Raw genomic sequence first — 21496 nt, 5'->3', positions numbered from 1 at the left:
AAGCCTTGATATGCCTTACACAATATGGCAACAATTACACTGCGGCAAACCCAAAATTATTGGCAGGTCTTTCATTATATGTGACCTTGAACCACAAAATCAGTCATAAGGGTCAGTTTTTATAAATTGACATTTAAACATCATCTGAAAGCTGAATAAATAAGCTTTCCATTTGTTAGGATAACACAATATTTGGCCGAGATACAACACTTTGAAAATATAGAGTCTGAGGGAGCAAAAAAATCTAAATATTGTGAAAATCTCCTTTAAAGTTGTCCAAATAAAGTTCTCAGCAATAAAAATTACTAATCGAAAATAACGTTTTGATATATTTAGAGTAGGAAATTTACCAGATATCTTCATAGAACATGATCTTTACTTAATATCCTAATGATTTTTGGCATAAAAGAAAAATGGATCATTTGGACCCATACAATGCATTTTTGGCTATTGCAACAAACATACCCAGCAACTTAAGACTGCTTTTGTGCTCCAGGGTCACATATATATGCAACTCGCCTAACGTAAAAATGGCAATAATTGATCGTTCACCAAACATGTAGTACATCCTAACATCTGGCTTTCAAAGAGCGAGGACGTGCTCCAAAATAACTCTGCTCATAACAATCAGCAGCTCAATAAGCTGCTACAATCATCCAGAGCCTAGGAACAAGCACCGCTGCCCACGCTAAAGTGTTTCTCAAATGGCCAAACAAACTGCAAAAGTGTTTCATACGCTGCTGCTCGGACGACATATAATTGCAGGAAAGGGGGCGCACGTGAAAAATGAAAATTGGGCTTTAGCGAGCAGGCAAACGAAGGACTGGATGATTGATGAGGTGTAGGGTGCCCTAGCAAAGCCATTTCACTCTCAAAGAGGGGGAGAGCGCAGGCCGGAGGGGGTGAAGCTGGGGACAGTAAACAGGAGAAGCCAGCGTAATGACAAATAAAGAGTGGTCTGAAAATACAACGGCAGTTACAGACCCCCGCGGGAGGAGTTAAAAACTAATAAAATAAAGTTCACTAATGCATAAAGCCCTAATAAGTATCCCTTTCAGAATTTTACAGGACGTGGCAACTTTACGAGATTCTGGCACAGCGCGGCCGGCTGTTTCGATCCGGTTTCAGAGGTTGTACACAACAAATCAACAGTGGATATGGAAGTGTAGCCTGTCTGCGATCGCTTCAGCTAATAACACACAAACACAATGATCGCTAATTGCTACGCCAATCACGACACGTAATCAAGAGCAGCCCCCAGCTCAACTCTGACCCTCTTTACTGGCTCACTGAAATGCAGGGGCCGTCCACTTTGTCCGGCACATTTAATAAGACGTCTTAACAAATTGAAGTGAAGTGGCTGCCGAGGGAAATAGGACGGAGGAAATTAGCTACTGGGGTCTGCGCTCTGTTTACGCTAAGTGATTGTGATTGGGAGGGTGGGGTTTGGGGAACAACCTACAGCCAATTATACTTGTAAATCGTGAGCACGCATGGCTTTCTTCATCTTGTTAGAGAAATTCAACATGCAGAAAAACAACCGTAGAACTGGACGCTTTGGAAAGAGATGCCTTCTTCAGAAAGGCCTTCTCGTTCTTCTAATGTTTGGCCAGAATCAGTGCTTTCAGCTCCTGGCCAGCTTTACAGAGGAGTGTCTCATGTCAACACTGGACTCGTCCAAGATTAATAACTTCTCCTTGAAATGCTCATCACAGCCACAGTCTCCAAAGATAAGAAAAAACGGGAGAGTCCACTGCAAAACAATACTGAACTACTTTGCATGGTATTAAGCAGAACACAGTTGTTTTGTAAATGCCAAAAGTTGGTCTGAAGGACACTGTTATTATGTGGTATGTTTTCTGAGGAAGCCAGAGAAGGAAATGGCCTTTAGTTCAATCAAAGCCTCTGGCTAGCATGCTTCAGCAGCTCTAGCTTTACAAACTCCTGCCTGCTTTATTCGGAGCAACCTCTTCAAACAATATCAAACCCAGAAACTGAGCTTAGCATGCCCATCTCTTAGTGACTCGTAGTCTAAGGAGCATGGTGTAATAGGACTGTAATTGGCTGTGTTGGGTGGCGGGGTAATTAGATGGAGGTACAGCAGTGCACTGACTCACACAGGGGATAAATCTCTCTCAGGGGCCCCGCGGGGCCTCATTGCCTCCAATATAAATCAGACAAATGAGGGTGTTGGTGGAGGTGCGGAAAGAGGCTGTAGGAACCAGAGCGCAGACAGTGGGACTAAAAACTTCATTTCAAAGCTTCAAGTCTTGCAGCTTCCCAGAGGAAAAACTGGTTTGCTCACAACAGTTAATCGAGTTCTCGGTAAAGTTCCAAAGATTGTTTCTCCTAAAATACCAAAAGTAGAGAGGATAACTTTAATAATATTACTGACTTTGATATACAGAGATTGGTGGGTGAAGTACTATGAAAAGTGAGTTCGTTCTGTAAAGTGGGTTTGGGTTGAATGCAGTAAGTCTGTAGTCAGTCGCAGGACGCCTGCCACAGATGACTCCTTGATTGGCCGTGATTTGAGAAAGAGCTGGATGACGGCTTGATGAGATCATTGGGGTTCACCCAGTGACGTCCCGTCTGCTGACAGCACCAGCCCAGATGTTTAGAAAAGCGCAGAGTTCCCCAGCACTGCTAATTAATGCTTATTTTTAACTCTTCATATTTCAGTCCAAAAACTCAAAGATTCAAAGTGCACAAATCAAGCTTGAGCAAAGGAAGTCCATCTGTCTGTACACACACAGGGCAACAAGCATCAGTTCAACAGCGCTAGGCCACAGACGTCGGTAAAACTATAGACAATGTTGAGAGATACTTGACAGCCAAAGTAGTTTTTTCCACTCTCTTGTTAGGCAGGTAATAAACCACAAAAATATGAGCACTGTTGTTTTCCGTTGTCATCAAAGAGAGCAGCATTTATATATATATTTGCTATGTCTCAAGAAAAGTGACTCATCAGTGCACTATTGTCTGCTTTTTTTTTTACATACATTTAACGTTGTACGGATTTCCTACTTTTGAGGTCAGCAGTCTCAAGCTGTTCCGGCTATTCTTCTTTATCAAAAATACGTAAAATACACAATTAAAACTTGACAAATACTAATTAGTTTCCAATTGTAATTGACTTTAGTAACAGTAAATCAGAACTCCAGACCTATAAAAATAATCTAGTTTCCCACCCATAATTACAGCGTTGTGGTTGCACTCATGTTTGCTCATTTTCCAGAATATGATTGTCATGATTACCATATGTTTGCCGTGTTGTTTGAATGTGATGTTCTAAGTCGGAGGCCGACAGGAAGTGCTTACACAGCTTTTATTAGCACTTCAATCCCACTGACCTGCTGTTGGTTTTTCCTCGTCTTCTCTCCTTCCCTCTGAGTGCAGATGATGGTGAGAAATTCCTCAGGAGAGAATGTTTCCGTCCTGTTCTGAACGGCACGCAGATGACGAACGCCGATGCCAGTGTTTGCACTTAAAGGCTGGATTTTCCAACAAGCTCATAACACCTATAACAGTCAGCGGTGTTGCCCAATCACTGCAATTCAGAACTCAAGGCCATATAACTGTTTTTATTCAAATATTTTAGTGCATTGTAACAACATAAGCAGAAACTGGAAAAAATGGGATTTTGTTTCTAATGTGATTACACCAATGAACGTTTTTGTTTGTGTGTGACCCTGGAGCACAAAAGCTGTCATAAGTAGCACTGGTATATCTGTAGCAATGGCCAACAATACATTGTATGGGTCAAAATTATAGATTTTTCTTTTATGCCAAAAGTCATTAGGATAATGATAAGTAAACATCAGTATCTTGTATCTCAGACAAATATTGTCCTATCAATGGAAAGCTTATTTTTTAAAAACTGACCCTTATGACTGGTTTTGTGCTCCAGGGCCACATATGAGATACAAATAAGGGATAGTTCACCAAAAAAAAAAAAATCTGACCATCCAAGATGTAGGTGACTCTCTTTGTTCAGTAGGACAGTAAAGATTTTTAACTCAAATCATTGTCCTTGAGGATTAATATAATGCAACCCTTACATTGAGAATCTAAAATTATACAGGCAACACAAAATTAATAACCACGATATATTGAGGTCTTATGAAGCGAAAAGATTGGCCTGTGCAAGGAAACTTGGATGTTTTTCATGTGTAATGCACATAAAGTGAGTAAACTAGTCTTCATCATCTCACCATTTTACGTAAACAAAGAGAAACCATAAAAACATTGATTTTGACTCTTCATTAAAGTGCTTGGTTTATGCATGCTCATATCAGTAGCTCATCAGTCTTTGGTCCGAGTCGAAGTTCTTCCTCAGTTCAGTGTCTGCTGGAGGAACTGAGGCGCTGAATCAGTCCATTCATCATCACAGGAACAGATACAGTGATTTTTCGCTCATTTCCAATTTCATTGCTGCTCAGTCTGATTCAAATTTCTGTTACGACCCAAGTTTACTGAGCAACCAGTAAAAATGCGAGATGAAAATCGACGCAACATGGCACTAAATCATAAAAACCTCAAGCTCTAATGTCTTCCACTTTTGACGCTAATGATGCTTTATTCTTTTATAGAAATGTGTGTTCAATAGGTGTCATCATCGTACTGTCTACATGCATGTGGTACCCAAGTTTTTTAGATCCATGTCGCACAGTGTGACCAGCGATGATCTTAAAAGTGTGCAGTGTGTAGGAGGCTTAAGATAAAGTTCTGCAGGTTTGAATTGAAAATCGAATAAGTCGGTACTAATTGGTGCACAGTTGGTAACTGTGGGCTCTGATAAAGGCACAGGACTGTGGGGAGGTGAAGCTGATGTGACACACCTGTGTGAATGTCAATAGGAACTCTAGAAGCTTAATTACAGAGCCACGACCCAGCGGCTCGACCGGAGGTCACAGAGCTCTCTGATAAACCCGTGAGTCATGGCGGTTTGTCGACCCAGACTGAACCAGGGCTGAGAAGCGAGTGCAAACCTCCAACAGAATCAGTGAGTTCAACCGAGCACACACACACACACAGCTCTAGACATCTGCGTGAGTCACCGCTGAGGTCTTCACACTCACACGCCAGACACTTACTTATCTGCAGCACAGCCAGACTCTGTACAGATTGTTGCATCTGCTAATCATACTTTACCAGACTAACACAACAAGCTAGACAACACTCTTGATGTCTTTTCCCGTTTCACACTTAATACTTAAATGCTTTGGAAAGAAGCCAAGACAACAACGCATCAACTCATTAATAAATATACGGACGAAAAGATGGGGGTATTTCTGGATAAATATGGGAGGCTGCAATAATCAGTCAACACTTCTTCATTAAGATGACATAAGCACTGAGGAAAGTAAAAGAGCTGTTCAAGACTCTGATAACAGATTCATTAAATGGGCCGATTCAGACATTAAAAAACCATAAAGCAGGTCACCATAATTCATTCTCTAAAATGAATAAATAGATAAGACAAGGCATTGCTCCATAAGTGGTTAAAATATGCGTTGTTTCAAAAGCACAGCCACAAGGCCTCATTACATTACATGACAAGTGTTAAAATTATGCTAGTGTGATAAAATCACTTCTGTCAACTCATGTCTTGAGTAAAGCCTGCAAGTTTCACATGATCACCGCAAGAATACCAGAAAGGGAAGTGGCACCCAAGACATAGTCCTGCTTCTGATAGATTTGATAATTGCACACCTTTTCTTACATTTTCTGCACAGAAGAAATCTTTTTTCAGTATTTAGGTTTCTTGTACAAATTGAAAGCTCAGACTTCGCTGCACCTTTGTGTGGTCGGTGGGAGTCTGATGTTTTGTCTACAGGTGGGATTCGTCCAGAGGCACGCTGGTTTATCTGGAGGGATTGACTCCTCATTCAGTGCGTCCACATGGCGTTTCACTTAACTCGAAACCAGAAGCAGATAAGAGCCAGATAATGGCTGCATCTTCAAACAAAGAGCAAAGCCAAGAAAGACACACAAGGAACTGTGCAACAGCTATTATAGGGCTGTTAAAGTGAAGGCCAAAAATGGACTGTTGCTTTATGGCTTTATTACTAGCTGAGAATACACAGAATGCAGATTCTTCCAGGGAAAATTCCTAGTTTTATAATATGTTTAAATAATTAGGCAGTTGTATTCTATAAGCTGGAAAATAATAAACAAGTGGCATTACTGGTTTTGTTTGCTAAGCTAAGCAGAACTATCTGCTACTAATGCTCTTACTGTGGGTGAGAGATTTGCGAGGATGGAAATGCCAGTGGCCACAAAATGAAACCCAACGCCGTTTCCGTGTTCAGCTGCGACAGACAAATTGCTTGTCACTGAATCCTTGTCGCATTGCGTCTGGTCCGGACGTGGTGTCATTTTCCAGTTATAAATAAATCATAGTACTATTTTACCTTTTATCTGCATTATTCTGGATGCTAGAAAGAGTCATAGACGACTAGTTCAGGCGGTTCTTTACTGTAATATTAATGATATATTATTGACAGCATTCAGACACCTGAACAGACAAATCATTGTGTTTCTAGGATTCGATTTTGGTCAAACTTTAGTTTGGGGACCAATTCTCGCTATCAATTGTGATTGTTCTTCATAACTCCTTCACAAGTACTAATAAATAGACAATATGTTAATATTAGGCATGCTAATAAGCAACTAGCTAATAGTGAGAACTGTTCCTGTTAGTAAAGTGTTACCTTAACATCTAGTCTATTGTTGTAACTTAAATTAGATTAATGAGAGTCATAAATGTTTAGTACAATGTTTAATTAATTGTTTTCAATAATAAGAACATTAACGATATATATAGTAATTAATTGGGCTGTTCCCCTTTAAGAATTCATTTGCCCATAATGCTATTCAGATTGAGAGCTCCCTAAGAAGGGAACTTAGTATTTTATATGCTGCTAAAGAGAATTCATTCCCCTGTAAACTGCCTGAAACTACAGTAAACAAGTTCTTTGTTTTAATTCAAGTCGTCAGAGTTCATTATTGCTTGTTAAGTGAAGAAGACACGACAATTGTTTGGTGCCGAAACCCGGGATACTAGCAAGCAAGACCCGAAATGGCGGAGCGACTTGAAAGACTAATCAGAAAACGGAGAGCTGTACGCGCTTCCACAACGAGACTTTTACAAGACATCGAAACAGAGGTAGACAAAGAAGATCCAGTCATTGAACGATTACGTGAACTGTTAGCCCTGTTATCTGAAAAGGGGGAAACGCTGCTGGAGTTGGATGTTGGAATCGAGGAAGGGACGGACACCGATGATTTGGAGAATGAAATCGCTGATGTTGAGGATTATAAAGAGCGAGTCATAACCGCGAAATCACGCGCGCACCGAGTGATACAGAGAAACCGGGAAAGTAGCAGACCGAGCAGCACAGAACCCTCGCTGCACAGACAAACAGTTAAGTTGCCCAAGTTGATTATAAACAAGTTTAACGGTGAAATTAGTCAGTGGCAAGACTTTTGGAATCAGTTTGAAACCGCTATTCACAAGAACGATGCGCTGAGCAAAACAGAGAAGTTCAATTATTTAAAGACGTACCTAACCGGCGCTGCTTCAAAGGCAATAGCGGGACTGATGTTAACAGACAGTAATTATGATCACGCGATCGAGCTGCTGCAGAATCGGTTCGGAAGAAAAGACCTGCTTGTTAACGCTCATATGACCAAACTGCTGAATCTCTGCCCAGTAAAGAAATCAAACGATGTCACTGCTTTGAGACAACTTTATGATGAATGTGAAGTACATATCCGCAGCTTAGAATCGCTGGGTGTCGCATCAGAGGCTTATGGCAGCTTGTTGTGCCCTGTTCTGCTACAGATGATTCCAGATGACATTACTCTCCAGTACAGTCGACAGAGAGGAGCCAGCGATGAATGGAAAGTCTCAGAAGTTATGGAATTCCTGCAGAAAGAGATTCTGAGCAGAGAAAGAACCATGCAGCTGATTAAGCCAAGTAATTCAAGAGACAGTCAAAGTTATCAGAAACCAGTTAAAAGACAAGACACATCATTTGAAATGAAGCACAGAAAACACAACATGCCATCAGCTGCAGTGCTGCAAACCACCAGTCAAAGAATACAGAACTGCCTTTTCTGTGATAGTGCAGCACACAAAACAGAACTGTGTCCCGAAACTGATATTGCTGCACGAAAGGACAAACTGATGAAGATGGGAAGATGCTTTGTGTGTCTTGGGCCAAAGCACATCGCAAGATTCTGTAAGACTAAAATGTGCTGTAATGTATGTGGAAGCCGACACCACAGTGCTGTATGTGAAAGAAGAGAGACACGCAATTCTGACACTGATGATAACAAGGACAATGTAGTTTCTTCTTTTGCTTCCCATTCAGTAAAGATACAGCCCGCTAAACAGAACAACACTGTGCTTCTGCAGACTGTAAGAGCATGTGCAGAAGGACCTGGTGGATGTAGAAATATTCGCTGCTTACTGGATGGAGGCAGTCAGAGAAGCTTCATCAGTGAAAACACAGTGAGAGCTTTAAAGTTACCTGTGATCAAGCAAGAAACAGTCACTCTTCATACTTTTGGCTCTACAGCACCAGTTACAGCAAAGCGCAACACAGTCAAATTAACTCTGCAGAACATCTGGAAAAAGGAGCAGAAAATTGAAATAGAAGCACTCGAGACACCCCAAGTGTGCACTGCCGTGATGAAGATCCCAGGTGAGCACATCCAAGCGGAGCTGGAACGAAAAGGCTTGCAGTTAGCAGATCATACAGACGACGGCACTTATGATACAGAGTTGTCAATGCTGATTGGTGCCGATTACTACTGGCGTATAGTGTCAGGCCGAGTAGAAAGAATTACAGATGCACTTGTAGCCATTGAGAGCATCTTTGGATGGTCAGTGCAAGGCCCAGTCAAAATGTCCAGTGTTGCTGATTCAGCCTGCATGCAAGTACAAGTTACTGAAGACACACTGGTTTCAGAGCGCCTGAAAGCCTTCTGGGAAATAGAGTCTCTCGGTATCACCATGAAGCAGACAGACAGTCCTGAGGATGAGGAGGCTCTTCACAAGTTTGAAAAGACAACTCTGTACAAAGATGGAAGATATGAAGTTGAACTGCCGTGGCGACCTGACAAGCCAGAACTTCCAGATAACTACAGAATAGCAAGGAAAAGATTTGAAGGCCTTAAGAGAAAGTTGCAGTCAGATGTAGTGATGTGTCACCGATATAATGAAGTTGTGAACGATTACCTTGAGCAGGGCATTGTCGAAGATGCAGTGGAGGAGGAGTCATCTCCGACCACTGTGAAATACTATATGCCTCATCATGCTGTTCTCCGCGAAGACAAGGTAACAACAAAACTCAGAGTAGTGTTTGATGCCTCATCACATGACACAGACTCTCCATCACTTAATGACTGTCTGCTTACTGGTCCTAACCTGAATCCAGATCTGCTCAGTATATTAATCAAGTTCAGACTGCATGCGATTGCATTTACAGCAGATATCAAAAAGGCTTTCTTGCAAATTTCTCTTGCTGAGAAGGACCGAGATGCTGTGCGATTCCTCTGGCTTGATGCACTGCCTCATGAAGTCAGAGGTGAGAAGCTGCGTGTGCTACGGATGACGAGGGTGGTGTTTGGAGTATCTCCCAGCCCATTTCTCCTCGCAGCTACAGTGAGAAAACATTTGAAGAAATATGAAGCCCAACTTCCTGAGGTAGTAAAGATAATAAAGGAATCACTTTATGTCGATGACTTTATCTCAAGTGCAAGTGACGTAGAGAATGCTTTCTCCATAACTGCTAATGCCAAACAGATTATGTCCACAGCTAGCATGGACCTTTGCAAATGGACAACGAACTGTCCAGAGTTGAAGGAGAAATGGAAAATGATGATGAATGAGCTTGCGCCAGAGACAGAGACACCAGGAGCTGTACTGAAGGTGCTAGGCTTGGTGTGGAGGACTGAAAAGGATGATTTCGTCTTTGATCTGACTGCATTGCTGGACGCTGTAGCAAAAAGAGAGAACACCAAAAGGAGCGTTCTGAAACTCTCTGCTCGCATATTCGACCCAATAGGCTTTCTGACTCCTTTCACTGTGCGGGTGAAATGCCTTTTTCAAGAGATGTGGATACGAGGCCTTGGCTGGGATGAGGAGCTGCCTACAGATCTTGCAAAAGAATGGCAAAGCTGGTGTTCAGAACTTCCACAGATCCACCACATAGTCATTCCCCGCTGGTATGGAATAAAATCTGAGCACAAGCATGATGCACAACAACTTCATGTGTTCTGTGACGCAAGTGAGAAAGCTTACAGTACAGTTGCATACTTGCTGCGAGAGGCGGATGATGGAACAAAGTCTACATGCCTCGTTGCTTCAAAGTCCAGGGTAGCCCCGCTGAAAAAGATGTCCCTGCCACGTCTTGAGTTGATGGGAGCAGTCATTGGAGCAAGACTAGGAAACAACTTGCTAAAGCCTCTGAATATGGAGCTACAACAGGTTCACCTTTGGACAGATTCAATGATCGTACTACAGTGGATTCGCAGTCCAGCTTACAGATGGAAACAGTTTGTGTCAAACAGAGTAGCTGAAATACAGTCTTTAACCAACCCGGCAATGTGGTTTCACTGCAAAGGCAAGGCCAATCCAGCAGATCTCCCAACCAGAGGTCAGACCGTAGCTAATCTGAAAGAAAGCGGACTGTGGTGGAAAGGACCCCCATTTCTGACTACTCCAAATCTGTCTGAGGAAAGTGATGAAGATCAGAGTGTTGAAGACGTGACTAATGAGCTAAAACAAGTTCAGCAGATCAGTGTGCAACTCAGCAGCAGCAGTGACCAAAGTGAAACAGAACCTGTGCTAGATTTACCGAAGTACAGTAAACTGAAAAGGGTATTGCGGGTTACTGCTTGGATTAAGAGGTTCGTGCACAACACAAGTTCAAACTCAAGGAGAAGAGGTGAGTTGACTGCTGAAGAAATGTTTGAGGCTGAGAAGTACTGGACCAAAGTGACACAAGTTTGCAGTTTTAGTCATGAGATTAGTTTGATGAAAGCTGGAAAAACCCTGAATTCAGATTCCAAAATCAGAGATCTGAAACCTTTCCTTGATGCTGATGAATTGCTCTGTGTTGGAGGCAGATTGCAACAGTCAGACTTCAGTTACAGAGAAAAACACCCATGGATTCTACCTAGCAAAGGCAGATATTGTGAGCTGCTGGTCCAGTACAACCATGAAGTTACCATGCATTCTGGTCTAAGAGACACTCTTGTACAAATAAGAAGTAGACACTGGATTTTGCGAGGCAGACAACTCGTAAAGGGTATCCTGTCAAAATGTACTGTTTGCAAAAGATTTAAAGCAAAACCCGCACAACAGGACACGGCTCCACTCCCACGAGACAGAATAATAGAGAGCCCTCCATTCGCAGTGACTGGTATAGACTTTGCAGGTCCACTGTATGTGAAGAATGATCATGTGCTATGCAAGGCTTATGTTGCTCTGTTCACATGTGCAGTCACCAGAGCAGTGCATTTGGAGCTTGTATCAAGTCAGTCAACAGAAAGCTTCCTGTTAGCACTTAAGCGATTTGTTTCTAGAAGAGGATTGTGCAAGGTCATTTATTCAGACAATGCCAAAACTTTCAAAAGAGCAAACCAAGACCTCAGTGAGCTGTGGCATGCCATCAAAGATCCACAACTGCTGGAATACTTCTCAGGGAAGGGCATCAGCTGGCGCTTCATCGTAGAGCGAGCGGCCTGGTGGGGTGGATTTTGGGAAAGGCTAGTGAGGTCTGTAAAGACGTGCCTGAGAAAGGTGCTAGGAAGAGCATCGCTCACCTTTGAAGAAATGACTACACTCCTCACAGAAGTAGAAGCTACACTGAATTCCAGACCCCTTACCTTTGTCCACAATGAAGCTGACGAGCCACAGCCACTGACACCTGCTCACTTCCTGGTTGGTGAACGACTAACTTCACTGCCGCCAAAACCATTTCCTGCAGACCATGATCATACCACTGTGAGTAAGGAAGAGATGACAAGGAGGTGGGGATACAAAAACAGACTCATGACTAATCTGTGGAATCGTTGGAGGAAAGACTATCTGCTAGACTTGAAATCTGCACATTCTTGCAGCACACAGAAACCCACTGTGCTGAAAACAGGTGACATTGTTCTCATAGGAGATGCCAACATGCCAAGACAAACCTGGAAATTAGGAAAAATTGAAGAGCTGTTTCCAGGCAGAGATGGCAAAGTTAGATCCTGTGCTGTTCGCACATCCACAGGAACTGTATTAAGAAGACCCGTTCAGTTGCTTTATGCATTAGAGATTTAAGTTGATGAACAGTCGTTCATCGGGGGGGAGGATGTTGTAACTTAAATTAGATTAATGAGAGTCATAAATGTTTAGTACAATGTTTAATTAATTGTTTTCAATAATAAGAACATTAACGATATATATAGTAATTAATTGGGCTGTTCCCCTTTAAGAATTCATTTGCCCATAATGCTATTCAGATTGAGAGCTCCCTAAGAAGGGAACTTAGTATTTTATATGCTGCTAAAGAGAATTCATTCCCCTGTAAACTGCCTGAAACTACAGTAAACAAGTTCTTTGTTTTAATTCAAGTCGTCAGAGTTCATTATTGCTTGTTAAGTGAAGAAGACACGACATCTATAAACTTATTTTTTATTTGAAATGCAGAGGGGTTAAATAATGTGTGCAGATGCCTATTTATTACATACATGGCTAAGTTTGTTTATTGTAGGTGCACTAAAAAGTTAATTTGTGAAGTAATTATTTGAGTAGTTTGTCTGAACATGACTTCCACTCTTGCATGAGTTCACATTATTTTTCCTACCTGGTCTCATGGCAAAAACGTACCGGAGGACACTTTTTTTTGCAAAATACGTACCAATAAGTAGATATAACTCCTGTTTCCAAAATAAATGGACACTAGAGGCAGTAAAACTCTTACGACTTTTATACTTTTTCACACAAATGTGTGAGTTTTGATTAATGAAGCGTAATTTTTGCACAGTAACTTGAAGAATATCATTTTACAATTTTAATATGTTGGGAAATGTGAAAACTGGTGCCTTTGAATGTCAGCAGCACACATAACCAGCTTCATATCTATGGGTTTTCATTGACGTTAGGTTTGTTCGGTAGCTCACGGAGTACAGAGATGTATTTGAGAGGCGAGGGGCTTCGGTTTTAATAACTATGGTTTGACAAAACAGTTCAAATCTATATATAAGGAAGTTGAGATGACATGGTTGAATCAACAAATGCGTTTTTATATCAGTTTAGCATTTGTTAACTCTGTCGTGTAGGTTTAGGGTTGGGTTTGGTGTAGGGCATATTTCCAAAACGATAGAGCATTAATTATTAGCAACAGTTCCCGGATACTTGAATTCGGAACTGCAACAATACGTACCTGAAGCAACGTAATAAAAGTGTGCCAGAGTTCACGTATTGAACCACTGTTTTAGGGCCACTCAGTGGACAGATCTGTTTTAAACTGTGGCACATATTTTCATGAGACCAGGTTGTATTTCTCAGCAGCTCTATTGAATTATCTTGAAGAATCTGCCGTTCTGCCAGCTGTGGTAGGGGCTGTCGGGGAAGTGTGAAGAAACATTGTGGGATCATTTGAGTGGTGCCTTCTGAAGGTGTCAGCCCCATGATAAGTCTTGTTCAAACGTCAGCTTCTCCAAAATGCAGTGTGTCAACAGTCAGCCCGTGTGGCTGCGCTCTGATCTGGCCGACGGATGCCCAGAGACAGCCGTCCGAGCGGACAGTGTGCCCACACCCCGGGCTGGGAAGCGAGGAGAGCCGTCCCCGTCCAAACGGCCAGGTGTGTCCACCCTGGCAGGCCTGTGGAAGCTGGCACTTCTCAGGGGAAAGTAGCGGACAGGTGCAAAGTCATTTCTCACAAGTCTAGGCCACAGACTGCATCATCTTTCCGTTCCCGCCTCTTGTTTTTTCTGTTTCTCCTGGAGGAGAGGTCTTCCCATCCACACAGCAGGGAGTTCCTCACATTCTTCACTCCAGAGCCAAAAGAGCTGCTTTTTCACTTAGTTGAACAGGTTCACCAAATCACTCTGAATCAGTTGGCAAAGTTAATGACTTGATTCAGCTCAGACTTGACGCTCTGGCTTGGAATGAGTCAAGAAACCCAAGAGTAATGTGATCCTGGAACAACTGATGTCTGTTTCCTTTCTAATGAACCGCTCTGACTAGTTGACAAATCTCAGTTGATCCTGTCTCAATAGTAATTGTGTGTTCAAGTCCTGCTGGGAACTTCATATTTATGAGGAAGTCATGATTACAGTCACGTTGACCGGAGCAACAGAAAAATTCTGCAGGGTTTTCCTACAAAATGATGAGTAAGAATGTGCATCTGTGTACTTTTGCTAGTATTTGTTTTGAATAGTGATGTCAAAATTAACGTAGGCAACTAATCTGAATGGTGTTAAAAGTATTTAACAAAGTTAACGCCTAGGTTTGGCCACCCCCCTCACAACAGCTGCTTCTGTCTCTTTTTATTGACAAGAATTGTGTTTATTTATACGCAGAACGTCTTTATGACCACATAAAATGGGCGCGAGTCGAACGAACTGTGTTCAAATGAGATGTAGTCAGGCCACATGTCAGTAAAATACAATGTTCCTGTCAATTAATTCAAATTTTCAATATTTCTTTTTGTCATTTTCAGTTTTTTCCTGTTATACTTAATACCTAATGTATACCTAATGTATCATATCATATTAAAGCGTGAATGAAACTGCGAGCGTGTACGTTAGATGCGCATCACGTTCAGAAGCGGAGCTCTTAAAGTAATAGCAGCCTAATAACCAGCTGCTGTGATGACTGTTCATTAGTGATGTGTCGTTCTTGAACGATTCGCTCATTTAGAACGAATCTTTAATGTGACTCGGGAAGAACGAGTCGTCTCGGGGAGTGATTCGTTCAGTCGCGCATGCGCAATATTGTATTGTTTGTAGTGTGATCAACGTTTGCGTAAGTACTAGATGTGTTGTGGAAGTAACACGCAACATTTTAATTACATTTAGCTAAAATGACCGGAATGACTAGAAAAAAGATTTGTTCATTGATCCGAAAATGATCCGAACTTCCCATCACTACTGTTCATTAATAACAAAAGAAAAAGGAAATTAGTCATTTTTGTAGCTTTAATGATTCATCTATAGTTAATTTAGAATTTAGTGTTTGATAACTTTATTCAGTTTCTGGATCTCTCTAGTGAAATGCTTGGGTAAATATGACTTTTACTATAATGGGCTTATGTGAAGATTGTTTTAAATTCACTTACATTGTTAGTTTGATTTATTATTTAAGTCTAATAAATGTTACATTTGATTAATCCACAAACATATGATTTATTTACCACGATGCCAGTATGCTAGATTGTCTCACTGAAGTGATTACCTGACAGCATAAGAAAAATATTCAATTGGTTCAGTGAAACTGACTGTATAAACTCATTTGTGCAAAAAAAAAAAAAAAAAAAAAAAAAAAAAAAAACACACACACACAAAAACGAGTAGCTATGCAGTTGTTTTGTTGTGATGCTGTCATGATCCAGACAATGCTGTGCTTTCAGCAGAAGCCATGACTGTATTTGAGTATCTCACTGTTTGATAACATCACTTAGGGCTTTGCGTTTGAAAGTAGGAGGAACAACACAAGCATGAACGCCGTACTTCACACACACACACACACACACACACTCAGCTGAATCTGCGAGCGGGGGACATGATTTAGCAGTTGACTCTCTCTGTTTGTCTCCCAGTTTTTAACACTGGGGCTTGAACTCAAGCTGAGAAGTTTCCCAGCGTATGCTGAAGAAGGAGGACGTGCTGTATCAGTTCCTGCAGACCGCCGACTGATATCACACACACCTCTGATGCCTGTGTGTGATAGATCCACAGATACACAGATCTAGATAGGGACAGCAAACACATTTATACTGTTACAGTACACTCCTGTTTCAAACAAATATACATTCATTTAGAAAACAGCTATTCTGAGTTGTAAACATTAAGCTTGTTTCAAAACCCCACACGTCTGAACAGCAGTGCTGGTGACTGGCCAGTTTAATATCCAAGATTTGGGCTAAACAGTGGTGTAAAAGCGTGGCGCTCCTCCTGAGGTAATTGTGGTAATTTGGCGATACAGAGGGAGGGCAGACGCACATCTGTGATCTATTAAACATGATATTTCAGGTAGCTCATGAGGAACACATGTGTGGACCGCGTTCTGCCCAAAATGACATTTCCACAACATTGCTTGCACAAATAAACACAGGGAGCGACGAGAGTCACGGGGCGATCTCTATTTACCCCACAATCAGAGATCTGCTGCTGTTGTACCGAACGATTGATTTCTTGAACTGGAATCATTCCCTGCTTGCTTTCTGTCAGACTCAGAGGAAAGCAAAGCTTGTGAGCGATGAATTAGATGCACTGTCACTATACAGATGGATGAAAACTGTTCAATAAAATATTACACACAGTGTTTTTAGCATTGCACGCCATATCACAGTTTTATTCTAATAAATATTCACCAGGTTATTTTTTTTTTCTAAAGTCAATACAGATCTAAATTGTCTATACATAAGGCCATTGAACACTTCCATCATTTTTACAGAAACATAGAAAATACTCATTTGTGGTGATGAGAAGTCAAGCGGTGGTGGGTGAGTCTTTGAACTCATGTCGCCCCCTATCGGTCTTACAGAGAACCACACACACACACACACACACACACACACACACACACACACACAACCGCCTCTTTGACTTGTACATGTATGAAATGGAGAAATGCAGAAAAGTGACTTGAAAACAGAAAACAGACGAGGGTTTGTTTGCACTTGAGACATCATCAGGAGAAGTTTAAACTTGAGACAGAAGTACAGAAGAAAAGTATCAAGATTTGAGCACATAATGCACACTGTGCAAACATTAAACTGTGCATACAAAACAAAACATACATTGCAGAGAGCAGTTTGCTATTTGTACAAGCTGGAGTGACTTATTTCATTTCGTTTATCACATCTGCATGTTTGTCTGAATCCAGCAGAAATCAGGAGAGTGTCTAAATGAGCAGTTTTTCAGTACAGTAACTGTACTTTAATAGCAGTTAATAGTTTCTTTTCACTGGCTTTAAAGTAAAATGACTGACCCTTACACACAGGAGCCTGGGGAAAACTCTCAGTTAAGAAGAAAACATTAGATAGTGTGTGTTTTATATGATATAACAGTGTGTCATGCTGATAGTGTTTTTTCTTAGTTTTGGTGTGTTTGGTTAGTCTTAACCACGAGAGAGAGAGAGAGAGAGAGAGAGAGAGAGATCTGCTCCTCCTCCTCCTCCCTCCATCCCTCCGTCCGTATATAAGTGATGTGATGTGGAGAGAACGCCAGCAGAACCTCTCTCTCTCTCTCCGTTACACACACACTCTGACAAACACACACACACTCTCTCTCGGTCAGGATTTGTCCTCGTCTCTGTGATATATCTCTGTCTTCGCCTGCTCCGAGCAGCTCTGAAGGACTTCTCCGCACTGCTCTGAGCCCCGCAGGAGGATTTTACCGGCGTCCGTCCGTCCGCAGCCCTCGCGCTTCTGCATGAATCTGTTCGACTCGTGCCTGAAGATGAGCGCCGAGCAGGACAAGAGTCTGTCCGACGCGCCCAGCCCGAGCATGTCCGAGGACTCGGCGTCCGGCTCCGGCTCCGGCTCCGGCTCGGACAGCGAGAGCAGCCGCCTCGCAGACTTCAAGAAGGACGAGGAGGGGGACAAGTTCCCCGTGTGCATCCGGGACGCGGTGTCCCAGGTGCTGAAGGGCTACGACTGGACCCTGGTGCCCATGCCCGTGCGGGTGAACGGCTCCAGCAAGAGCAAGCCGCACGTCAAGAGACCCATGAACGCGTTCATGGTGTGGGCTCAAGCCGCGCGCCGGAAGCTGGCGGATCAGTATCCGCACCTGCACAACGCCGAGCTCAGCAAGACCCTCGGAAAACTCTGGAGGTGAGACATCACTTCAGTTGTTTGTTCAGGACTGATGCAGAAGTCACTGCAATTCTGATTCACTTAGCAAACTATCAAATTACATCGATTTATTACGCAATGGTTATAAAACAATACCGATAAGCTTGAGAACAGGTCACTGTTTGGTAGTGAGGTGAAACTATAGTTTAGACAAATAGTAAATTAGCCCTTACTTCACATGCACTTCAACGCAGAAAAAGTTGTGGAGTTGGTAAACACCTTCAGTTTTAAGAAGTTGATTATTACTTTTGTTGGGTTTATGTAAGAAAAGTAAAAAAACTAACAAATAATAATAATAGTTGTTTCATGAACAGTCTATACCTTTTTTTTAAACGTTTCTTTATTATTAATTGGTAAATAAAGTAGATTATTTTTCTAAATTACTTAATCATATTAGTTATTTCCAAATCAATTTGCAACTGTAGTGAGGTTTCTGTGTTGTTAACTGAAGAACAAACTCAAAGAGAGTAATCTGAGCATTGGTTGTGTGCAGGTTACTGAACGAGGGCGAGAAGCGTCCGTTCGTGGAGGAGGCCGAGCGTCTGAGGGTGCAGCACAAGAAGGACCACCCCGACTACAAGTACCAGCCCAGACGGAGGAAATCAGTGAAGAACGGCCAGAGCGAGAGCGAGGACGGCGAGCAGACACACATCTCCCCCAACGCCATCTTCAAGGCCCTGCAGCAGGCCGACTCTCCGGCGTCCAGCATGGGCGAAGTGCACTCCCCGGGGGACCACTCAGGTACAGAAACGGCCTGCAGAGGCTCCTTATGTAACGCCTCGATCAGAGCCTGCGGGGAGCTCGTAAACCTTATCTGGCTTGGCTGAGTATCTTTATTAGACAGTGCGCGGTCTCTCTAGACTTTGAGCATGTCAAGTAGTTTTTTTAGTAATGATATGACGTCACGCTGTGCAGCATCTTCTTAAGAACTAAACACATACATGATTACAAATTCTAGTCTGAATTGTTAGGTTTTTTTTTACTATGAAAACGCAGAAAATCGAACCACATCTAAAGTGAGGAAGTTTGTAAACGTGTTTGACACAACGTGAGCTTGTTAAAGCATTAAACCCCAAGAAGCCGTGGTTTACAGTGATTTTATAACAGGGATTATTGCTTTTATAAAACGGTGATTCCATATACGTAGGTTTTACAAAATAAAACATCAAATAAAATATAGTGATCTTAATAAAAACAGTATTCTCTCGCCAAACACTGTAGTTTCTCGGAAATAGTTGTTGCTACAAAGTGGTTACACAAACGTAAACAAAGGTGTGTGTTTGTAGAGTAATTTACAACAGCTTTGAACTTGCCTCAGCCAATCAGAATCGAGGACCGGAGCTCTCCGCTTTATAAAATACATTAAATATTAACCAGAAGGAGTACAAAGGAAACCAATCCATAACAACAACTCTTACGTAATCCAAGCCCAATCCTAAAATTCAATTCAGTTGTTAGACTAAATTCAATTATTACACGCTATTTGTTTTTGTTAATCTTTAGTTTAACCTGATTTCATTCTTTGTTATGTGCAGGTCAGTCCCAGGGTCCCCCGACTCCTCCCACGACCCCCAAAACGGACCTGCCGTCCAGCAAAGCGGACCTGAAGCGCGAGGGCCGTCCGCTGCAGGAGGGCATCGACTTCGGCGCCGTGGACATCGGCGAGCTGAGCAGCGACGTCATCTCCAACATGGAGCCGTTCGACGTGCACGAGTTCGACCAGTACCTGCCCCCTCACGGGCACCCGGGGGTCGGCAGCGGCGCGCAGGCCTACCCCGCCGGCTTCGGGGGCGCCTGGATGTCCAAACAGCACCCGATGGGCGAGCAGCGGACGCAGATCAAGACGGAGCAGCTGAGCCCCAGCCACTACAGCGAGCAGCAGCCGCCGCAGCAGCAGGGCTCTCCGCAGCATGTGGCCTACGGCTGCTTCAACCTGCAGCACTACAGCAGCAGCAGCAGCAGCAGCGGAGGAGGAGGAGGAGGTGGAGGCTCGTACTACAACTACAGCGAGCACCAGAGCCCCGCCGGCTCCTACTACAGCCAGTACCCCGCCTTCAGCTACCAGAGGCCCATGTACCCCCCGATCGCCGACAGTCCACAGCACTGGGAGCAGCAGCCCGTCTACACCCAGCTGTCCCGGCCCTGAGCCACCGAGAGGACGGACTCAAACTGAGCGAGCGCCTCTCCCCACTGTGCCTTCGGAGTTGTGATTATATTTTTCTAGATATAATGAGACAAGAGAATCCTCTGTGAGGACAGATTCCAGATAACTATTTTTAGTATGTACCGTGTATGTGTCACGTTTCTCAGCTGTGTCGGGGGATTCGTACGCAGCTCTCCGATCCGATTTGTTTTTTGATATTTTCCTCTTGTGTATATCTGTGGGGGTTTCTTACACACTCGGGCGAAGTGTTGCATCGTCCTCTGTACAGTCGACTGCTTCTTTGAGTCTCTCGTTTCTGTGAAAACTGCCTCTAGAGTCCGTCTGTGCCTATAGAGATCCGGCTGCTGGAGGGGGAACGGGACGTGCCCTTTGACCCCAGGCTCCTCCGCAGCTCGCCATTCCTCCAGTCCTAACCTCTTTAATTTATTCATTAGCATTCGTTTGACATTTTCACTGGGGCTTCGTACGACTAATTTGTGATGTTTCCGGAGACGATTACGATTTAGATGTAGTAGAAACTTTAACCATCTCCTTTATTTATCGTTTGTTAATGTTTCCATTTAAAATGTCTAAAATGGTACTCTAGTTGACTTCCGATTGTGAAGCTTGATCAAGTCTTTCAATGAAACAACTGGAACTTGTGTTTTTTTTGTTGTTGTTGTTGGTTTTCTGTCTCAAACATGGCTACATCTCTACAAAGACACACCAGCATTTCTTGTTTTTTTTTTTCATTTCATAAAGAAAAACTGTAAATCATGCCACCGTCTTAAAAGAAGCTTATCTTTTGTATCATATTGTTTGCAATAAAAGGAAAGATATTAAAAATGTCCTCTGCTTTAAGATGTCTTTTTCCAATCGGCCGCGATGACTCTCTGTGAGAAGTGCATGACATTAACACATTATGATTCAGTGTTCGAGCATTGGATTGCCATTGAGCTGCACAAACAGCAGTGCGATGATTTCCTGAGTCATTAGGAGATTAATGAAGCAGCAAACCTGTCATTAGACATACACACGCCAGAAAAACAAGCAGCCAACTGTAGCCCTCAAGGTATTTTGGAGGCATCATTTGTAAAAATGACATAAATATAAACTAAATAAGAGCGTGTGTGTTGTAAATGTAGGTCTACACACACTTTGTGGGTCGTTGTGATGGTTTTTCGGCTCTGATTCAGACTGCAGAGGATCCAATGGTGAACAAGTGATGCAATGAGACGTTTCTCCAAATCTGTAACACTAAATAAACATG

General features: G+C 42.6%; 2 protein-coding genes across 2 annotated transcripts; both read left to right on the top strand.

Moving 5' to 3' along the window:
• The first annotated feature begins 7084 nt into the window (after nucleotides 1–7084).
• LOC113046525 (uncharacterized) lies at nucleotides 7085–12674 on the top strand. Its single transcript, XM_026207338.1, has one exon. It carries the CDS (start codon nucleotides 7085–7087, stop codon nucleotides 12338–12340), a length of 5256 nt encoding a protein of 1751 aa, XP_026063123.1. The 3' UTR covers nucleotides 12341–12674.
• Nucleotides 12675–17447: 4773 nt separating this feature from the next.
• On the top strand, nucleotides 17448–21074 carry LOC113046553 (transcription factor Sox-9). Its single transcript, XM_026207365.1, has 3 exons — nucleotides 17448–18062; nucleotides 18577–18824; nucleotides 19619–21074. Exons 1-3 carry the CDS (start codon nucleotides 17662–17664, stop codon nucleotides 20227–20229), a joined length of 1260 nt encoding a protein of 419 aa, XP_026063150.1. The 5' UTR covers nucleotides 17448–17661; the 3' UTR covers nucleotides 20230–21074.
• The last annotated feature ends 422 nt before the right edge of the window (nucleotides 21075–21496 follow it).

The sequence above is a fragment of the Carassius auratus genome, chromosome 28 (assembly GCF_003368295.1).
Source record: "Carassius auratus strain Wakin chromosome 28, ASM336829v1, whole genome shotgun sequence".
In the NCBI taxonomy this organism is placed as follows: Eukaryota; Metazoa; Chordata; class Actinopteri; order Cypriniformes; family Cyprinidae; genus Carassius; species Carassius auratus.
Note: the sequence above shows the minus strand (reverse complement) of the source record. Positions and strands in the feature narration are given on the sequence as shown.